At 41.1% G+C, this 20,882-nt stretch overlaps 1 protein-coding gene across 4 annotated transcripts in view; it reads right to left on the bottom strand.

Moving 5' to 3' along the window:
• FMN1 (formin 1) overlaps positions 1 to 20,882 on the bottom strand; it is a 380,104-nt gene that overhangs the window by 249,799 nt on the left and 109,423 nt on the right. For 2 of the 4 annotated variants that reach the window (XM_074327933.2, XM_074327934.2), the window contains one exon: positions 10,247 to 10,364. The exons of 1 other annotated variant lie outside the window; for it this stretch is intronic. In XM_074327933.2, coding sequence (XP_074184034.2) covers positions 10,247 to 10,364 — 118 coding nt within the window. Of the gene's footprint in view, positions 1 to 10,246; positions 10,365 to 12,054; positions 13,994 to 20,882 lie in introns of those variants that run through there. One more of the 4 variants, XM_019725560.3, reaches the window with a different exon arrangement.

The raw sequence follows: 20,882 nt of genomic DNA, 5'->3' as shown, positions 1-20,882 counted from the left end.
AATTCTGCAGTCAAATCTGATATGACATCCATGCTCGAATGAAAAATTTCAAATGATATGTCTTTTGCTCTTAAAAGCTTTTATTATGTTCCATGTTATTCGAGGATTTCCCTAATTTCAAGTAAGATATCTTTTGCTCTTATTACCCTCTGTGTTGTTCAGGGATTTCTCTAATTCTCAAACCGTGTTAGAGTGAAACCGAGTTCTAGCATGCCATGTTGTACGAGGGCTTCCCCCAATTTTTGAACTGTGTTAGAGCAAAACTGTGTTATAGAAATGCCGTGTTATACGGGGGTTGCCTGTACTTCCAACAGAATTAACCCAAAGCCTCATATCCAGTAAAAAGAACTTCTCTACAAAATCAAAAGTAGACAACTTATTAAAATTGGACAGGTAACTCGAATAAGCACTTCACAAAAGAGGAGATCCTAAGCACTTCACAAAAGAGGAGATCCAACAGCCAATAGACATTAAAAAGGGGTTGATAGAGGAAACATCATTGAAACCAAAACAGCTTGAATTAGAAAGACCAAGGACACAAAATGTTGGCAAAGATGTTGAGCAATTGGAACTGTGGTGCCCTGGTGATGGGAGTATAAACTGACACATCACTTTGGAAAGCTGGTTTTTATAAGTTACTGACATTGAATACAGACATACTCTACGACCAGCTACTCTATGCCAAGTATACCCAGAAGAACTGTGCTCCTATGTGTAGCAAAAGTCACGTACATGTGCAAGGATGCACATAGCAACAAATTCATAACAGCCCAAAACTGGGGACCACATCGCTGCCCATCATCATTAGGCTGGGTAAATATACTGTAATACATTCATACAATGGAATACTACAGGACAATGAAAATGAATGAACTCCATATACATGCAACAACTTGTTTGGTTCTCACAAGTGTAATTTTGAAGGAAAGAAGCAAGACATAAAATAAGTCAGCTTATACTAAGGTCAAAAGCAGGTGAAACTAACCGCTGGTGTTAGAAGATCCTGGTTTCTTTTCAGGAAAAGGGGAATTTTGGTGAATGGAAGGGGGCAAAATAGGGGCTTCTGGGTGTAGGTAATATAGGATTTCTTGATTTGCATGGTGGTTACATGACTATGTTCATTTTGTTATAATTCAAACAGCTATATACTTGTAATATGAGCAATTTGCCATATGTATGTTATACTTCAATAAAAATGGGTTTAAAAAAGCCCATTGTGATGCCATTGAACTTCACGTATGCCTCATCTTATCTTGACAATAATATTTAAAATTATCATTGTCCTCATGTTTATGAATGAGGATACTGACTCAGGTCACAGCTAGTACATACATAACAGAGCCACGCTTCAAATCCAAGTCTATTTGATGCTCAAACCCGTGAAACCCGCAGTAAAGGTAATTCCAAACTTATGCCCTTGAGATGTCCCTGATTGAATTGTCCTTTCCCTCTGAGGCAGTTTTCTACCTTTCTCATCTTATGTCCTCGCTCCTTCATCCAATGCCTCCCTTTATTTGGAAGGGGTGGCGGGGGGAGATGCTCAAGAGTTTAGATATTGAAACTCTGTGTTTAATTATTTCTCAGAAATACAGCAATTTGTTCTTTCTACAGAGGAGGGGACATTTTACAATTTCCCAGCTGCTTTCTGGGAAGAAGGGATCTAAAGAAGCGATGCCTTTCTCTGCTGAGGTAGTTGAAGACTATGTGCACGCTAAAGGGAGAGGGAGGGCCTATGGGTGTACCTGCTTTGTTGCACTTTGCTTTATTGTGCTTAACAGATGCTGTATTTTTTACACGTAGGAGGCAAAATGCTCTATCAGTAAAAAGAGTGGGACTCACCTTGTTGCGGTGAGTCTCTGAGGTGTGCCTGTACATGAGCTACAAATGACAAGCTGTGGTGGGGGAGACCAGGGGAAGCTGCTGGAGACGGAAAGATGGAGAAGCTGCTTGGTGGGGGATTCAGTGAAATACTCCATTCACCACACTTAGTGGTTGCCAACAGATGAAGATGTGAGGGAGAGAAGAAAAATGGGGCCATCCGGATAGAAGTTTTCAAAAAGAAGAAAAACATTGAACGGAGGTATTTGTAAAGACGTGGCATACGGATATGGTCTATCAAACTTCATTCGCGTCTCCCCACAAGAGGCTTCGAGTGGATTTGAGCACTCATTTTATTTTCTCTGAGACACAACAAAACTACTGAAATATACAATCATTGAAATAAAAATATTTGCTCATGTACCTCCTAAAATAGAATAACGTCTACACTATCCATTTTAGCACACAAACCGTGGCTCAAAATGTTAACTGAGCCCCTCCTGAACTTTGCAAGATTCTGCAAACCAGAGCATTTTTATTTGCTTTAAATTGCTTAAGTGAGCCTTGATAGCATTCAAAATACTATGAAAACTTTCCTTTCTTATGAGTTAAAAAAGCAGTAGGAAGTGACCTACTCAATCTCTGAGATGTCTGGTGAGCCAGTGTGGACTCATATGTTTCCCTTTACTATTCAGATTGACTCACTCAGCTCCCATGATTTTTTTAAATAACCAGCATAATTCTTAAATACTCCATTCCTGTGTTTTCTTTGGAGATCTTTAAATCCCAGTGCACTGGCAGAAAAAAAAATTCATCACTCTCGACTTAGAGCTGTAGTTCTTTGCTTCAAAGTGTAATTTCAAAGTGTAAGCTCTCTTATTAATTATGTGTTATCCTCCAGGAAGTAATGACCTCTCTGGCCATCTGTAAAGTGAATAGGATGAACTTAATGATTTCTAATGTTTGAAGCTCTAACTTTTTAAAAATCACAGAATCTGGAATTTTACAATATTAATCTCTTGCTTCCACTTTCCTGAGCCAAAAACCATTACTAGTATTTCCTGAACACAGCATGTGATTCCTGAGTCACTGGTTCACATTTTGGGATTCCCTTTGCTTAATGTCAAGCTTTAGCTCCCATTTGTGTTGGGAAAGTCAATCTCCTCCCCAAGGCTCCCAGCTATCCAGTAAGGGAAAGTTTAACCCATTCATTTCACCTCTAGTTTCCCAATATACTCTTTCTCCAGGCACAAAATATAAGGGTTTCCCAGTCTTTAATCTGCACAGCTTCTAGTGTACGGGCTGTCAGCATAATTCCATGCCAGTGATGGTCACTTACCACAAAAGCCTATAAAATATACAACGCACAAACTCATCCCCTCGACCAAAAAAAAAGGACACGCAGGATAATCTATCTAGACATATGACATTAAAGGAAAATCCACTCATGGCTAATGCAACCCATTCACTATGAATGGAGAAATTTTAAAAAGGACAGTAGGCCAATAAAATATTCCCAAATATTTACAGCTCTCCCTGGCTGGTGAGGTAAGGAGTCTGACTCACTAGGAGGGGCGGCCAACAGCTCTATCCCTTTATAACCAAGGGAATCCAAATTAGAAACAAACCAGAAAGTAGGTGGATCTCAGCTAAGTTGAGGGATAGGTTTATTTTTTATCTGAACCAAAATTACTCTAAATAGGGATGTTCCTGAGCGACTCCAAGATCCTGGGTGGAGTGAGTAAGTCTCCAGAGACGCCACGTGCATTATTAGCTTGCTCACTCAAATGACCACGCTGGCCGCACTAGGCCCCCTTCCCCGTGCTGCTCACTCAGCAGGGTGGTCTACATGCCACCCCCTGGCTCCAGGCCAGCTCTGAGATACACCCTGGGGAGAGGAGAGGTTTTCCAGATGCACACTGGAAGAGAAACCAAATATGCACAGTTCATTTTGTTTCAGCAAACATGAGTGCTTTTCCTTGTGCTTTTTTCTCCCTCATTCCATGGGTCACTGAGTCACTGCCAGTTCCCTGAATGGTACCATTTTAACCGCACCAACATTAACTGCATTAGGGCATTAGGGAGAGGAGGGTCTGAAATATATGCAAAGTTAACTGCAGTGTCTTCTTCCATAGCTTTCTTTCGTCATTACCTTTTTAAAGGAGTCACCGAATGTTAAGAATCACTAACCAGAGTAAAACTGAGGGAAGGTACCCCTGAGATCAGTCAGTCCCCTGTGTCCTGCAGTCAGTCCAGCCTTAGCCTTGGGGGACTGGGAAAAGGGGGGAATTCACAGAGGAGCTGGCTTGCTTGAGTCACTAGATTCTTAGGAAAGCATTTGACTTTTAAGAAAAAAAAACAACAAAAAACACAAGACACAAATTCATCTCATGTATTTTTTAAAAATAATATGCCTGGGAATATATTTAGAAACAAGTACAGGAGATACTATATACAGAGGGTGCCAAAAAAAATGTATACACATTTTAAGAAAGGAAAGAACACTATTAAAATTTTAATACCCACTATGTACTGATAACAAAAGATGAATACAAGTCACGTTTGACTTCTGCAATTACAAGAGGTGCTCAAAGTGTTTACCATCAGCGTCCAGACACTTCTGATGACGACAAACGACTGCTTGAGCAACATTGACCAAAATGTCCACTTGTATACATTTTTTTGTCACCCCCAGTGTGTACCTTATATATAGTATATATAAACTTTTATATATATAACATATATATATATATATATATATATATATATATATACACACATATATATATGTATAATTTAGTTCACTAAAAAATCATTAAAGAAAATTTGAATAGTTTTATAAACTATATTACTAGGTGGACATACTAAGCATTTCAAAAGATCTCAATTTTCATTCCCACCTTCACGTTAATTTAGAAATTAATGCAATTCCAATAAAAATCCAAAGGAATCCTTTTGAAACTTAACAAAGCAAATTAAGATTTTCTGTAAGAGTAAATAATAGGAAAGCCAAAAACATGTTTTTAAAGACTATGCATGAGAACCTGCACAGATTCTGAGAGGCATTATCATGATGCAATAATTAAGATGCTGGTGCAAAATACAAACACATCAAAGAGAACAGAAAGCCCCAAACAGTCCCACACTTAGCACAGAGAGGAATAATACTCCAGCGACCTGCTATAAAATTAGCAACTTAGAAAAAAGAAGTTGTCTCAGATCTCTACCTCAGGCTATACACCAAAAATACAGTTTCTGACATGAAATGAAAGGAGAGAAGAAAAGAAGAGGTAGAAAGTAATCATTTAAGAAATTTGAAAATATAGATGACCTTTGAATACGGGAGGTCTTCTTAAACCAGTTATAAAATAAAATGTTATAAAATAAATTGAAAAGTTATAAAATAAAACGAGGATAGATTTGACTACATAAATATTTAAAACTTCTCTACCCCAGAAATTACAAGTAAAACTAAAAGCAAATGATAAAGAGGAGGAAATATTTTGTTTTAAAAGTATTTCTTTTTATCTAAATATATTCAGTATAAAAAAGCAACTTTGGCAATTTTTTATTATGCATCAAAAACCTTAAAAAGGTATATATACCCTTAGGAATTCCACCACAAGGAGTGTATCCTAAAATAATTAAAGAAAACCATTAACAAAAATATTTATAGCATTGTAACTTTACTAACAATTGCCACCCCAATAAACTTTAATTAAAGAAAAATATTTATAGCATTGTTATTTCTATTATTATATTACTTATACTAACTGGAAAAAAATTCTATAAATACAACCACTGTTAAAATGTAGCAAAAGTCACTTAAAGATACAGGCAAGTATTCTAATGAGAAAAGCAATCTGTAGAGTGTGATCAAAATTTTTTTAAGTCTTAAATTCACACAGGCCTATCATACTACAAAATGTTGGCAATGGTTTCTCTACGGAACAAGATTATAGAAAGTTTCTTTCGCTTTGTGATATTTGTGGATAGTTCCAGATTTGTTATTTTATTCTGCAATATAGAGATACATTTAAACCTAATGAAAGATTTTCTGAGACCTGCAAACAAAGCTTCTACATTAAGGAGTAGAAGGTATCCCCAGACCAAGGCTCTGATGATGGCTTATATTTTCTATGGACTGACTGGAGTAGAAAACATAACCCTTCCACAGGATGACAAAAAAACAGAAGTTTTTCTTTTTACAACGTTGTATAGAACCCTGTGTGGTCAGTAGTAATTTTAAGTGTAGGCCAATCCTTCATGCAGGCTGAGGGGCGCTAGAACCTTCTTTTCTCTGGAGTCTGTTGGCAGTGTACCTGTGCTGGGTATCTTCTATTTGCCTTTCTGGAGCCACTCTCCACCCTATTCTGGCCCCCAGTTCTGAGCCTAAAGGGAAGAAGGTGTAAAGCAGCTTCCAGTCCTCTGACTTCTCTCTGGGTTTGGCCAATGGGAAGATGGTGGGAGACCAGAAAGCAGGTAAAGAGGGTCAGGGTGTTCACTCTCCACCCCCCACCCGTGCTCCCTTCCCTCAGGTCACTGCAGACCTCCACTCAAGGCCCCTGCTCATGATGGGCTCCTGTGGGGCAGCCCTCTCCATACCACTCAGCCTCCCTCTGAAGTTCTGTGTATCCTAGTAGTTTCTGCTACTCTTGCCTCATTCAGGTCTAGGGCTATAAAAACTTCTCACTACCACCAGCCCCAGTGTACTGCTCCATCTCTTATTGCTCTTCCTAAACCCTGCCCGCACCTTTGTAAATAGTCTCTAATAAACTCTCTCTCAATCAAATCACCCAATTTGAGTGTGTCACATCATCCCTAACAGGACCCTGTTTGATCTAGTAATACCATGTTTCCTCGAAAATAAGACCTAATTGGAAAATAAGCCTTAGCATGATTTTTCAGGATGACATCCCCTGAACATAAGCTCTAATGCGTCTTTTGGAGCAAAAATCAATATAAGACCCGGTCTTATTTTTGGGCAAACACGGTATATGTAAATTTATGCTTCACAAAGGAAAAAAGCGACCTAAATTGGTTTAGAAAAAAATTTTTATTCAAGTTTAAGATAAAGTTTAACCCTATGTTTACCCTACAATTCAATGAGTCTGAAACAGAACATCCTTATGCTTTCTAGTTTTTTTTGTTGTTGTTTTTTTTTAAAGACTTTGAGCAATTTACTGACTGGGTTTTACTCAGCCCCAAGCTTCACAGGCTAATCAGGTATACTGTATCCAGATGTTTCTGGTCTGCCCCACAGAAAAGTGGCCTGGACTCACCATGCACTGGTTAACCATTTAAGGAGATGAGGTGCCCACTAAAAAATTTTGTCTGAAACAGCAAGACATCCCACAAGCTTGTTTCAATAGGAAGCTCCTGTACTCAGAGGAGGGAAAGGTAATTCTGAGAAGAACACGGGGTTTGTCACTCAGATGGTCCCTAGCCCAATTCCAAGGGAAAAAATTATCTTTTCATTCAAAATTGCTTAGACATTCCAAATATAAGGCACGATTGCATTGATAATAACGTAAGAAAGCACAGCTAAGAGATGGGAGAAAGCAATTCTCTCTTATTTGAGCAGAGCAACCCAGGCACAACAGTAAGTTAACCTGGGGACCCTCCCTGAGTCGTGGAGGTGAACTCCAACACCTGTGGTAGTCCCTTGAGTGACAGCTCTGGCAGGTCTGGTGCTTCTCTCCACTGGCACATCACCAAGGCTCCAAGAGCTCATAGATTGGCAGCAGAACTGCCCTAGAGGGTGGGCACAGTGTCATCAGAATGGCATCCGAGGCTCTATTAGGAGCCAAAGGCTTTAGCTGCCAAGGGAGGTAGTCACAGTGTCAGCAGCTACAGATGCTGCTGATGGCTTTGGAAATGGCAGGAGAGGGCATCCTGGGCAGTGGGCACCAGCAACAGTGGCTAGCCGCCTTCATATGGCTAAGAGGATTCGAGAAGCAGTAGTCTAAGGGGACAGCTTCTCTGATATCAGCCCTCTTTCTTTTTATCCTTGAACAAAAGTGAGATTACAGTATTAGGTGATATCTTAAGCCCTGAGAAAAAAAAAGATCATCGAATGATAAACTCTGAATAGAGGGAAATCCAAGCAGTGGTAAGTCCGAAGTGGCCGAGGGCAGCATAAGGACAGTGTGAGATTCACGATGAAAAACAATCTCTTTTCCATCTCTGCCAAGAACTGGACTTAGATGTCACAGCACAGAATTGCAATTCCATGCTTGAAATATGAATGCTAGAGTCCTGACCTCCCATTTCACTAATTTAATGAATAATACACCCTAGGAAAAATAAAAGCACCAAAGATGTAAATGCATAAGACTTCAAATACCTTGAAATATTTTTGATCTAATTTTTCTGTGCTTCCTACAGAGTAGCAAATTTTCCGTTTCCCTAAGGGCAGGGAAACAAATGCCAATACCACAGAATGCGTTGTTTTAAACCAAATGCTTGTAAGACTCCAGTTTTCTCAACAACAGAGCTTAAGACAATAACATGGAGAATGTTAACTTCCTCAAGGTTAGCAATAAATTACAAGGCAACCATATGCTGGTATTGAGTAGGGGGTAACAATATTTCCTGAAGGCATGGGGTATCTTACTTGTCTTTAATAACTCCAAAGTGTATCAGCATAATAATGAGCACCTAAGAAAGCGAGCCTCAGACCTGGGAGCTGGTAAGTAAGCCACAGTACTGCCACCCCTGGGCACTGGTTGGGGACCTAGATGCCTTCTCCAAACAGCTGACTTCTCTCTGTCGCATGATGTCATTGTGCCGTCAGAGCCCAGCCAAGACAACTATCATTATTCACCCCTTCCTCCTCCCTTTACCCATCTCATCCAAGATCTCAGAGATCTCTGAAAACACATTTCATTCCATTAAAAAAAAAAAAAAAAGACTGGGAAAGCCACCGATGGGGTAAATTACAGTGCTCCTTTGAGCTTCTGGAAATGGAAGAGGACAGAAGTGAAGACGAAGGAATCTCTGTAGAAGTATTAACACCCCCAAACTATGACTGACATTTATTTCCTTCTCTACTCAGCAAGCGCTCATTACAAGGAAGGTTGCCGTGACACACTGAGACGGACAAGACTAAGATCACCGATATAAACTAGGAAGAAGAACTCACAGGACTCTGGTTTGTCATTAAAAGCAAACTTCAGTACTTTTAAGTGCTCAAGCTGTGCCAGATCATGAGAAAAATAACTTGGTAAGGTGGTTCCAAGTTGCAATCACAAGCATTTCAATTTTGGAAAACCAAACGAAGGAAAGAAGATGGGAAGGCTATATATATATATATATATATATATATATATATATATATATATATATATATATATATATATAATTTCCACTAAGGATATAATAATTTTCATTCTGTAAGTCAAGCACTACATAAAAAAATGCTAAGCAGAAGTTGACACCTTGGGGTAGCCGAGTTTGTAATTGTGCAAATGGTGACTACAAGCAATCGGGTTGTAGAATGAGGTTGCCAACTCAAGATTCATCTGTGTACTCACTCACTAAAGTAATTTGATGATACTGCAGAGAACCCACACATTACTAAACTATGCAAACTTTGATCCACTTATGTCTATCAATGAATAGGAACTGAAAGAAGTATTTTTCTATAACCCGGTAGACCAATCTTAATATACCTATAAACCTAAGACAACCAGCAAAATATAAGCCTGTAGAGATAACCTTTAATAACAGGAAGATGACAGTTTTCATTAGCGACAACTATAGACACACACATATGCAATTAAGATATACTATCCTCTCATTCTTCATTTTGTAAAAATTTCATGTGAACTTTTCACTTAAAGAGTAAAGATACCTAGGTTCCCATTCCATTTAAATATATTCAAGCAAAAGTCCTGGGAAGGTTTCCAGAGAGTTAGATTGCTTTAAAAATGGTCATGAATTAAATAAAGCTTTGTCTCACAAAAGTGAAAGAGTAACTGATATGGTATCTGTACATTCACTCTACACAAGGTTCCTGTAGCTCAAAAGCATTACTCAAAGACAAACAAATCAGATTACAGCTTTGGAGAATCATACTCTGCCTCTTCCAGCAACCCTGCCAGCTCCCACAACATTATATGAGGGCCAACCACCTGCTTCCTGAGGAATTTGTAATCTACCTTCTCCATTAGTTCCTCAAAGGTTCTCCTACTTTACACACATGCCCCCTTCATTCATTCCACTGCATTTACCTTTCATCTCTCAGAGATTCATTAATGATAAGTGTGCAAGGGTTCACTTTAAAAGCACAACCAAAAACAAAAGCCTTCAGCATTACATTTTATAACAAAACAAAAACTCAAATTCTGAGAATCTACTGAATTAGAACTAAAAGCCGTTGCAGTAAGAGATTCTTTCCTGGGTACCTGGCTTGTTTTCACATTACCTGCTTCAGTGTACTTCAATCCCACTTTTTCTTCTGTGTCCTTTGTCTTTGGGGGTGGCCAGACAGCTTGGAGTCTGCCAGGAGTCCTATCGTCCTGCTCAGTGGGGCTGTGGTCAGGCTGTTCAAAAAATGGACAACAAAAGGAATACGTTAAATGAAATGTGCCCAAAGCCAATTATTCCCTGAAAACAAACATGCTAACTCTAAAATTAATACTAATGACCAGTTGCACATTGAGCTCACTGGGTGTAATGGAAACATCTCACTACAATACAATCCTTTCCCAGAAATGTAAAGTGATCAGTGGGAGTGAAAACAAAACAAAACAAAAAAACTCAAGGCCATGGGAATGTAATTAACGTACAGTATGGTAACCACGGTCAATCATGTTGTGTTGCAAATTTGAAAGTTGCTAAGAAAGTAAATTTTAAAAGTTCTCATCACAAGAAAAATAATTTAGTAATTTTGTATGGGGACAGAGGGTAAGTAGACTTATTTTGGTAATGCTTTTGCAATACATAAAAATGTCAAATCATATTGTACGCCTAAAACTAATACAATGTTATATGTCAATTATACTTCAATGAAAAGACCTCAAGGCCGAGTATTACACAACACTTGATAGATGATTTTTATAATAACTATTAAAAATAATCACAAATGTACTTTGAGTTGAAGATCTAAATACAAATGTACTATAATCAGGTACATTTATAGGAATGTTTACAAGTGTATCCCAAACAACTCCAGGATTATTTATAATATAATCGCCACATTTTCCATGAACATTCACTATAGGCCAAGATACACTTCTCTAAGCACTCCACTTGCTAATTTCAATTCTCTTTTTCTTTCCTATTAAAAAAATATAATGAGATGGCTTTCTTATTCAAAAAATCAACTATTCTTACATGAGTTGATTTTTTATAACTATGAGAATGTTATACTGTGTTTAGTTTTTCACTACAACCCAAGATAATTTTTTCCAAAGACTTTTTAATTTTTAGCATTTTAACTGATCAAACATTTAAAAGGGAATGATTGAGTTCTGAGTTGATACTAACCAAGAAATTCTATGTGCTGTCCCTATGAACCTTTAAGATCTACTGCACAGGTGCTTGCTAGGCTTTATAAATTATCGAATTTTCTTTGAGTTACAGTTTTTATTAATTACATAGCTAACATGTGCTAACTTTACTTTATCTTCACAACCACCGCATAAGCTGAGGGTTATTATTTTTTTCCACATTGAGGAGACTAGGCTCAGAGATGATCAAAGACACCCAGACAGTAAATGGAGTTAGAATTAAAACCAAGGTCACATTTTAAACCCAGTGCTCAGTCAGGATGCCTTGTAACCGACACGCAACATTTCAATCATATCACAAGCATGTATTCCACCAAATGGCAGGCTTTTAAAGGAAAAGTAGTTTTCACACAGGTGTCTAATTAAGAGGTGAGGAAATCTGAGCTGTGTTTCCTCGTTGTATCGCATCCTCATGCTGCTTAGTTTTTATAAGAACATTTACTAGTAACATTTAAACTTAGAGCAACAGGTTCCCTTTACTACCAGCACATCTTTACATGTATCCCACTTGTAACAATCCAGACAAATGTAAGGGACTAAAACAACGCTTCTGTCCAACTCCATACCTCCATATTCCTTACAAGGACAATTTCATTATAATCATCTTTCACCTAAAAGACAGTCACTAAGAGGTAACTGGGGTTCCCTTTGACAGGAAACCTCAAAAGAAATGCAACAGCATCACATTTTGTAACAAAATGTAAAACCCAAGTCTACATACGCTTCTGGAATCGGAGGGGCCATCCACTGGCCTTGACTTGGACCGTTCAAACACTGCTCGTAGGGACTCCTTCTCATGTCTCATCTTGCGCTTGAGAGCTTCCAGCTCAGAGGTGTCAGCGGTGGTCCCCTTTTTGGGGGGACGGATGAATAAGGCTTTGAAGGCCTCCAGGGCGGTTTCTGGTGGCTTTGTCTTGACCTCCCCACTCTGGGTTTGTGTTTGTCCGGGGCCGCTCTGGCTCTCCCGGGCAGCGCTGCAGCCCATCTCTTCTCCCCTGGGCGGCTCAGGGTCTTCTGCCTTCAGTTCGGCCCTGGGCATGTCAATGCTGAGTAGCTGGGAGAGCTGCTCCAGGAGAGTGGGAGTGGCCTTTAGATCACTTGTTTTCTCCCCAGTCTTCACCGGCTGTGGCACTGCCTGTGCTAGGGACTTCTGAACAGGCTGGGTCAATTTGAGCAAAGCCAGGTCCCCATCCTTTGGTTTAATTTCGGTGATGGTCTCCCCTCCCTCGGCTGGAGCCCCCTTCTTCAGCACACGAAGCCCACTAAAAAAAGCAGGAAGCTGGAATGGCTTCTCTCCAGGGACTTCTTTTTTAGAAGAGGTGCTCTTAGTCACACCAACACTCAAGTTCTGGTCTGTGACCACAGGTAGAACTTGGGAACCATCTTCTCCAGCTTGTCCTTTGCTGGAGCTGTGCTCTGTGTGAAGACCACCATTGCCAGGTTCTGGTTTGCTGCCTATCTCAGGCGGAGTCCCCTGAGGACCTTCGGCAGAGCACTCTGCATCATCCCTTTCCCCAGTGGCAATGTTCTCCCTACAATCGCCTGGCGTGTCATTGGGCTCCTCAGATGGCTTAGATAAAACAACACTAGGGGACTTCGGGCCATTGGTGTTGCCTCCCTCTTCTGGATCCTGGCCCCCATCATCAGAGTCAGAATCACTGGTGGTGTTCACGAGGGTCCCACGAACCAAAATGACATCGTCTGTGCTCACACTCAGTGCAGCGAGTGGAACAAGCTCTTGACCTGGGAGAGAAATCCCTGCCTCTGCTTTTCTCTGACTTCCCTCTGACTCGGTCTCTGTCTCCACCTTTGGAGTCTTCCCATCATTTCCGAGGTCAGGTGGAACCCGAGCCTCTGCCTCCTGCGGATCTGAGCCATCGCGGGGATCCTCAGGCTGAGGCGTGGGACCCGCCACTAAACTGCGGAATGCTTTCAGCACGGCATCTTCCTCCTCAGGCGTCACTGATTCCAATTTACTTGTAAACCCGAACAGGGATTTCACAGAGAACTTGCTCAGGATCGACTGAGCCATGTCAAGCCCAGCTTCAGGTTTTTCTGGTTCCGAGACATCACTGCCATTCAGAGAGTTACCAACGTCCTCCATGTCCCACAGCAGTGCCCTCAGTGGAAGTTCTGACTTTCGTCGCCTTCCTCCGCTCTCAGTTTATCCACTCCATCGGCTCTTAACTTACAGGACAGAGAGCAACAGGACCCGGCGGCCAGACTCCTCGGCCAGGGCGAGCACACTTGGTCTCTTTCAGGTCACCTCACTGTGCCCTCCTTCCGGTTTGCTTGCGCGACGATGGTGCACCCAGGGCAACTGTAAAAAGTCAGTGCAGCTTTATGCCCAGAAGCGGCTGAGGCGGTGCACCTTACTACACACGGGCCGGGGAGGGTGCTCCTCTGGGACTTCCGTATTTATTCCCGTGGACAAAAGGCTTTTTGTCCTAAGGAAAGTCAGCCTGCCCCCAGTCATCCCAGCCCAGGACTTTACCACAGCTCCGCCCCCAGTGCCTGTCGTTCCCCTGGTTGCTTTCAACTTCCTCATTGGTGAGCAAGCGAGACTTCAGAAAGTGCTGAGCCGGCAAGCTGATCCTGACAGCCCTCAACCAGACGGACGGAGCAGTCCAAGACATTCAAAAGTGAATCAGCAGGAAATGACTGAAATACTTCTTGCGGACCAGACCCTCCTAGGCCACCTAAATTATGGGCAGCAGCCTGTGCCATCCAGGCCAAAAAAAAGAAAACCTAGCAGGGTACACAGATCAATAGCCACGCACAAAGCCCAAAGTAAAGAAATAAAAAGAAAGAAAGAAATCGATCATTTCAAAATGACTGGAACTCAAGAAGCAGTTAATTTACTGCCCTTGAAGCTTTCTTTCTTTCTTTTTTTTTTAAGTGCCTTCTTCCGCTTCCCTGCAGGTTTCATCTGGAATGCAGATTTTAGCTGCTGGGGCCAGAGAAGGAAAACCAACACAACTGGTTTCAGATTACTACTGTTTTAGCTCTGCCCTAGTGTCTCAGTGCTCTACAAACAGGTACTTAGGCAAGCACGCCCACCACACCCCACGTCCACCGGCCTTAGGGTGGCACAGTAAATAGTCCCGGCTGGCAGGAACGATTACCCTCCACGCTCCCGGCCAATCTTAAGCTTCTGGCTCAGCAGCTCTGACTTCCTGGCTTCCTTAGGAATCCTGGCAGCCGGGCATCCCTCTCTGCTTCAGTGATCCAACCGAATGAAACCTGGCATGGTACAAAGTAACACACAACCTGCCTTGTTAGGCAAAGCGATTCATCAAAGGTCCCTAAGGAGCCATATTCCCCTAAGGGGCAAAACATCTGAAAGGTCTCTATCAGTCAGGTCTCTATCACAGACCCAATTTGCCTAACACAAAAATGGGACAAACAAAACAACGACCCAACATCAGCTCAATGTAGTTTCCAATACTCTGATTATCTGCTGGGAACCTGGCAACTGAGGTCGTGGACAGACTGTAGCCCTGTTTCCCAGATGCCTGGGTTTCTCCTGGGACAGCTTCCTGTGGTACCTGAAGGTCTCAGCGTTTCTCTTTCACATCCCATCCAATCAGCATGCATTTGGTAAGCACCTGGGATGGATCAGGAGCGTCAAACTGGCTTAATAGTAATCACAGACTCTCTTTGAGCAAAGCTGCAAGAAGATTGAGCCCAAGTGTTAAATACAAACAGCAGTTTATTCTGCAAAACCGTTGTCACCACAAGCAAAATGACAGTCTTGCCTTCTCTTATAGCAAGGAATGGCTGTGGGTCCCACACTGACAACGGGAATCATGTTCCTCAATAAATATTAATATTGAGAAATTCTGATTGCAATAATACATTGCTAGCAATGTGCTCAAAAAGGAACTGTCACACAAAAGAGGGTACATAGTATTATATTCCATTAACCCCTGTGGGAAAGCAAAGACAGTCATTCCTAATCCCTGATTTGACTTTGTGTCTAAATGGATACTTTCCTTTTTGCTACTGATTCAAGTATATTTTGGGATTATTAAATAGGGCACACTTAATCAAAAGGCCACCACCACACATGCAGAAATACTCATTGGTGCCATTTAAGTCTTAGAACAAGCTTCCTGTCTAGAGAAAATGCCCATTGATAAAATCAGACTTCTGCTTCTTCATGGCTGAGAAAAAAAGGAATCATGACACCAGATCAGAAGATCTATCTTCTAAAGAGCTATGCAGACCATCAAGTATACGGGTCAGGGTGGGGGAGATATGGGCACATATTCGGAGTTTTTTCTTTAACTGAGAAGGCTCCATTTTTTCAGACATAATGAATTACTGATTTTCAGAATACGTTTCTAAGCACCCTCAGCCGATTTGGGCAAAATGGGACATAACCCGGAAGGGCTCATTGGCCCTTCTACACTACAGCATGGAGCAGAATTATACAGTTCCAGCATCGTTGCAATACCCACAACACCAGTACAGTTTCGTGAAGAGTGGGGCAAGTCTTGGGTCCCAGGGGATGATTTGATTACAGCCCCTCACGGTAGGTGAGGTATTATTAGGTTCATTTTAAAAGTGAAGCAACCATGGCCAAGAAAACATAACTGCCCGAAGTTGCACGGTTAATAAGTGGGGAACAGTAATAACATCTAACACTTATTAGGTGATTGCTAAGTGCCAAACACAGTTCTAGTTGCTCCATATATATTAACTGATTGATGCACAGAACCACTCATAGCAGTGCTATTCTCTTTTTCCTGTTTGGAAGAACAGCAAGATGAAGTGGTTTTCCCATGTTCACAGCATTGGTGAGTGGTACAATTAGGACTTCCATCCAGGCAAGCAGGCTCCCAAATGCACACTCTTAGCCAGTCTTCTAAAACTGTGAGTTCTACTTCCTGCCAAAATAGCACGTCACAGACATGAGTCCTGAAGCTGAAGGCGTGTCAGCCCAGGTTGTTGTTCTCTCAGTAGAACGTATACTGTACTTTACCCTCTGAGATGACATGGAAGATTGACTTCACAGAGGGGGAAAAAAAAAGAAAGAAAGAAAAGCTTCATGAGAATGACCATTCTTTTCCCTTGTTGTCATTTAGGGGGCATCTAGAGGGGCTGCTTAGAAAAATTGAGCAAACATTCCTAGCTGGCTTTTCTGCGGTCACAGTCAAGACACAGACTTCAGGACTCATCAGGTCAAGAGGCTTCCCCGTTTACCCAAACAGTTCCCTTTCCTTTACGAAGCATGACTCCTATCACAAAGATGTATTCACGCAACAATCATTATTAAGCAGCAGTTATATACAAAGCTCCAGGGACACAAAGATGAAGAAAGTTCATCTTCATGAAATGTGTACTTTGATATGGGAAATCTGTAAAGAGAGAGGGGTCTCTGTTCATTGACTATAACCCAGTACTTTCTACCCCAGATCAGCCTGAACGGCAGTAGGTAGACCTAAAACAATTTTGAGTGAAAGCAAGCAGTGACCACCTAAATATGAAGATGAGTAAGAAATAGCAGCATGGTGGTTCCAGCCAGTGGTTCTCATGACCATGAAAAGTATTACTACTTCTGGTCCTTTAGGGAATTTTGAAAAATGTGTCTCACTGTAATGTTCTAATAAGCAACCTACCAAATTTGATCTTAGTTGGTTTGAAAAACGATTCTATTTAATATTGTAACATTTGCAAGGGGGAAATAATAACTTCTCTTGGACATCGCTTACCTCAGTGTCTTGTCCTGTTATGAATGTTTATTAAGCACCTACTACCCCAAATCCGGGACAGACAAGACTGTCACCTTTCCAACCTCCCCTGATTCTCTCTTGTTCTAACCTCAAGACACTTAAACTCTCTAATGCTATTCTATGCCTGAGCAGAAGGCCAAATAATGATCTGTCTTAAACAACTAAGTTAAAATGGGCATCATAAATACTTAGGTAGCATTTGACTCACAAGATGTTCTTTGTCACTATTTGTTAAAAAGCAATCAGTACCCAGCTACTTGAAAAAGGAACACAGGACGTATTAGTGTGGAGAGTTTACTACTCCCGTTAGTCCTCCATGTTTCTCCCATCTCACCATCCTTTCAGAGTGAGGCTGCAGCCATTTATGTCTCATAGCAATAAGAACATCAGTTCAACAGAGACATATCTGGTGAGAAAGATAAGGCTAAAAGCGTGATGGCAACAAAAAAGGTACGTCATCTCTTGGGAGCAGAACCTAGCTCCTTGACTCTCACAAGATGAATCAACATTAACAACTTAAAAAAAAAAAAAAGTCAATTTGCAGAAGCTGGATGCTGCCTAAAAAGAAAACTTCCCAGAGTCACTTCCCCTCACCTTTGGGCCCCTCCCCTGTATTATTCAGCTTAGATTAATTCCTTCCCACATTCTCATAAAACCCCAGAAAGGTAAAGGGAAAGGAAGGCAAACGAGATTACATTTCACAGTGTTAGGCTACTTAATTGTCATGTTTCTCTTTATCCAATTTATTTCACGTTCTAGGCCTGATTTTTAATGACTAATTGCTTCCAGCTTCCTAAAGTGGTTCAGCTAGGTTCATGTGGCGATTGCTTGAGAAAGCAAGTAGAAAGTGGAGTCAAAATTAGTTAAGGGTAAGTAAGAGTGTATAAACTTTCTGGAGAAGAAAAAAGTTTAGAGCAATACACTGGAAAAAGTAAACTATGAATAAAGTGTTGAGTGAGATAATGGGCGGAGGTGGGTTTTTGAATTCGGGAAGTACATTTTAACATACCAAGTGAAGTTGAGATCGGAGGAAATTATCTGAGGACATCACAAGTGCTCCAAAAGACATTTGTTAAATGAATGAGGTGTAAGGTTAGGAAAGTATTTGGATAGAATCAAGTTGTTGGGAAGCTGAATGGGACTTCAGAAATATTAGAAATCAACTGTCTTAACCTTCTTATTTTAAAGATGAAAACTCTGAAGCCAAGAGAAGCTAAATACCTGGTTCCAGTTCATTCCGCTCAGCTACAGCAGCGAGATCTGAACGAGGTGTCCTAGCCCTTGCCCACCTACCTCAACCCTCCTGCTGCCGTGCCATCGGATCTTACCTTCTTCCTGATCAGCGTCCACCTTATGCTCACTTTCCAACTCTTTGAAATGGAGTCATGAGGCCAAACGAAAGCCAAAGCCAGGGACCTCTCTAGGCTTCCCCTTCTATTTTACTCTCATAGCACCTCCCCTGCCTTCACGGTGGGGCTTCCCCCTGCCAACTAACACCACACATGAATACAAACCCCTCTGGCTCAGCCTGTCAGAAGCCAGCAGCTGTTTTTATTAATTGGTTAAGAAGAAAACAGGCTGCACTTGCCTATTGCAAAGACAGGTCTCAGTGATTAAGGACTTTTTCTACTGAGCAGTATCAAGGCTTCTGTGAAAATGCTCTGGAGGTAGATAAAAAACCAGAAGACTCTAAAAGGGAAGAGGGGAGGCTGGGGCGTACTTGTGAAGCCGGAGGGAAAGAGAAGAGCGGTGGGTTTGTGATCTTTCAATGATGAAGGTACGAGTGCAGTCTGCAGAGTTATGAACTTGGCCCTGAGTTCAGGGCTCACATCCTACTCTGCTCCTTCAAGAAGCTTGGCCTCAGGAAAGTTATAGAAGCTCCCTGTGCCTCAGCTTCCTCACCTGGAAACTGGAACTAAGAAAAGTACCAACGTTATGGGTTGTTAGGAGCATTCAATAAACTAATATGTGTGTGACACACTCATCGATGCTTGGCACATAGTAAGTACTATATAAATCTGATACATTTTCATAGGAAAGCAACAACTTTCCTAGGGACATCAACCAGCATCTAACAAATTGTTTTTTAACCCTCTCAGTATGAAACAAGTATTTACTGATGAATGACAGCCCAGCAGGAACTACCCCTCCTCATTCCTTCCCCCTCGATGCACTTGGTCAGGGGGGCCATTTGGTCTGAACAGGATTGTTCTTGACAAAAAAGCCTACTAAATATGCCTCCCCACGCCCCATCTGTACCACGAGTGAATGGAGCTCCAAAGAAAGTTCTTTCAAGGGATCCCTGAGGGTGTTTCAGGGCCAATGCTCTCTGGATTGGTTTTTTCCATCTGTGTCACCTGAAGAGAGTAATTAGCTTAAAGTTTTCCCAAGTGGCCACTGGAGAAGGTGATAGAGTTCACTCTGTTCTTTGTGACTTTTCCTGTGCTCCAAGATGATTTTTAAACCAACTCAATCATTTCAGAAAAAAAAAAAAAAATCCATGAATTTTGGATTTTCTCAAAAAAAATCCTTTTCTTAAGAGTCTGATTCACGCTGATGATGCCGCTGCGAGTGTAGTCCCTTCACACTGTGATGTCATTGACAAAATAATGTAAGAGGGAAAAGGAAAGGCTGTGACTTATTTGTGAAGCTGGAGGGGAAAGGAAAGAAAAAGGAGCACCTTAAGATACAGAATTTTCTGGGACATGTTTTTAAAGGGTTTTCAGTTTTTACAAAATGAATACTATTGATGTCCCACGTGGACGATCAGTACAGAAGGCACGGAGTTCACAGAGGAAGCATTTTCATTCTGGTTCAAGATGGAGACCTGCAATGTAATAAACCATATGTACCATCTTTGCTGCCTATACTCGCCTTCTTCCCAAGCAGTAAAACTAGACAGCTGTTGGCTATGCTATTACTGGATATCTTTTTCTTTTCCTTCCTGAATTTTTTTTAAAGAAAAAGTTATCTTGAGAATATTAGTTCAAACAGCAAAGATCCAGGTATCATTTTTAATAATTTTTAACTTTAAAGGAGGCAATAGAAAAAGTAGGGAAGGTGAGGATTTACTCAAAACAAAATGAAGATAGATGAGAAAAACATGCCTGAGGGGGGAGGAGGGAGAGAATTAGCACCTTTTTAGAGTGTCACTGTTGTCCCAAGTGGGCACCATGCTAAATTCTTTATGCCAGTTTTCTTGTACCTTAATCCTCCCCATAACTCTATGAGAAAGGTATCACTGACCCCATTATATAGGTTAGTGCTGTCCAGTGCAAGTTTCTGCAGTGGTGGAAATGTTCTACATCTGTGTCATCCAACACGCTAGATACTAACCACAGGTGGCCTCTGAGCATTTAAAATATGGCTAGTGTGGCTGAAGAACTACATTTTTATTTTACTTAATTTTAATCAATAGCTACATGTAGCTAATGACTACTATTTAGACACTGCTGCACAAGGACTGACAATTATGTTCACCAACTCATCATCCTAGAAAAAGTGCTACATACCTCATTGCTGAATATCACTATGGTTACCTTCAAAATACTCCCCTTGGAAAGCTATGCACCGACGCCAGTGCCTAGTCCACCCTTCAAAGCAATTTTGGAACTTTTTTTCTGGAATGTCCATCAGAGCTGTCATCGTATTACCCTTGATGTCCTGAATGCCATAAAAATGTCTTCCTTTCAATACTTCCTTTACTTTGGGTAAAGAAAGAAGTCATTGGGGGCCAGATCAGGTGAGTAGGGAGTGTGTTCCAATACAGTTATTTGTTTACTGGCTAAAAACCCCCTCACAGACAGTGACG

The sequence above is a fragment of the Rhinolophus sinicus genome, chromosome 3, assembly GCF_057876585.1.
Source record: "Rhinolophus sinicus isolate RSI-liver-muscle chromosome 3, RSI-T2T, whole genome shotgun sequence".
Lineage (NCBI taxonomy): Eukaryota > Metazoa > Chordata > Mammalia > Chiroptera > Rhinolophidae > Rhinolophus > Rhinolophus sinicus.
The sequence above is the reverse complement of the archived record's forward strand: the minus strand, read 5'-3'. Positions and strand labels throughout refer to the sequence as shown.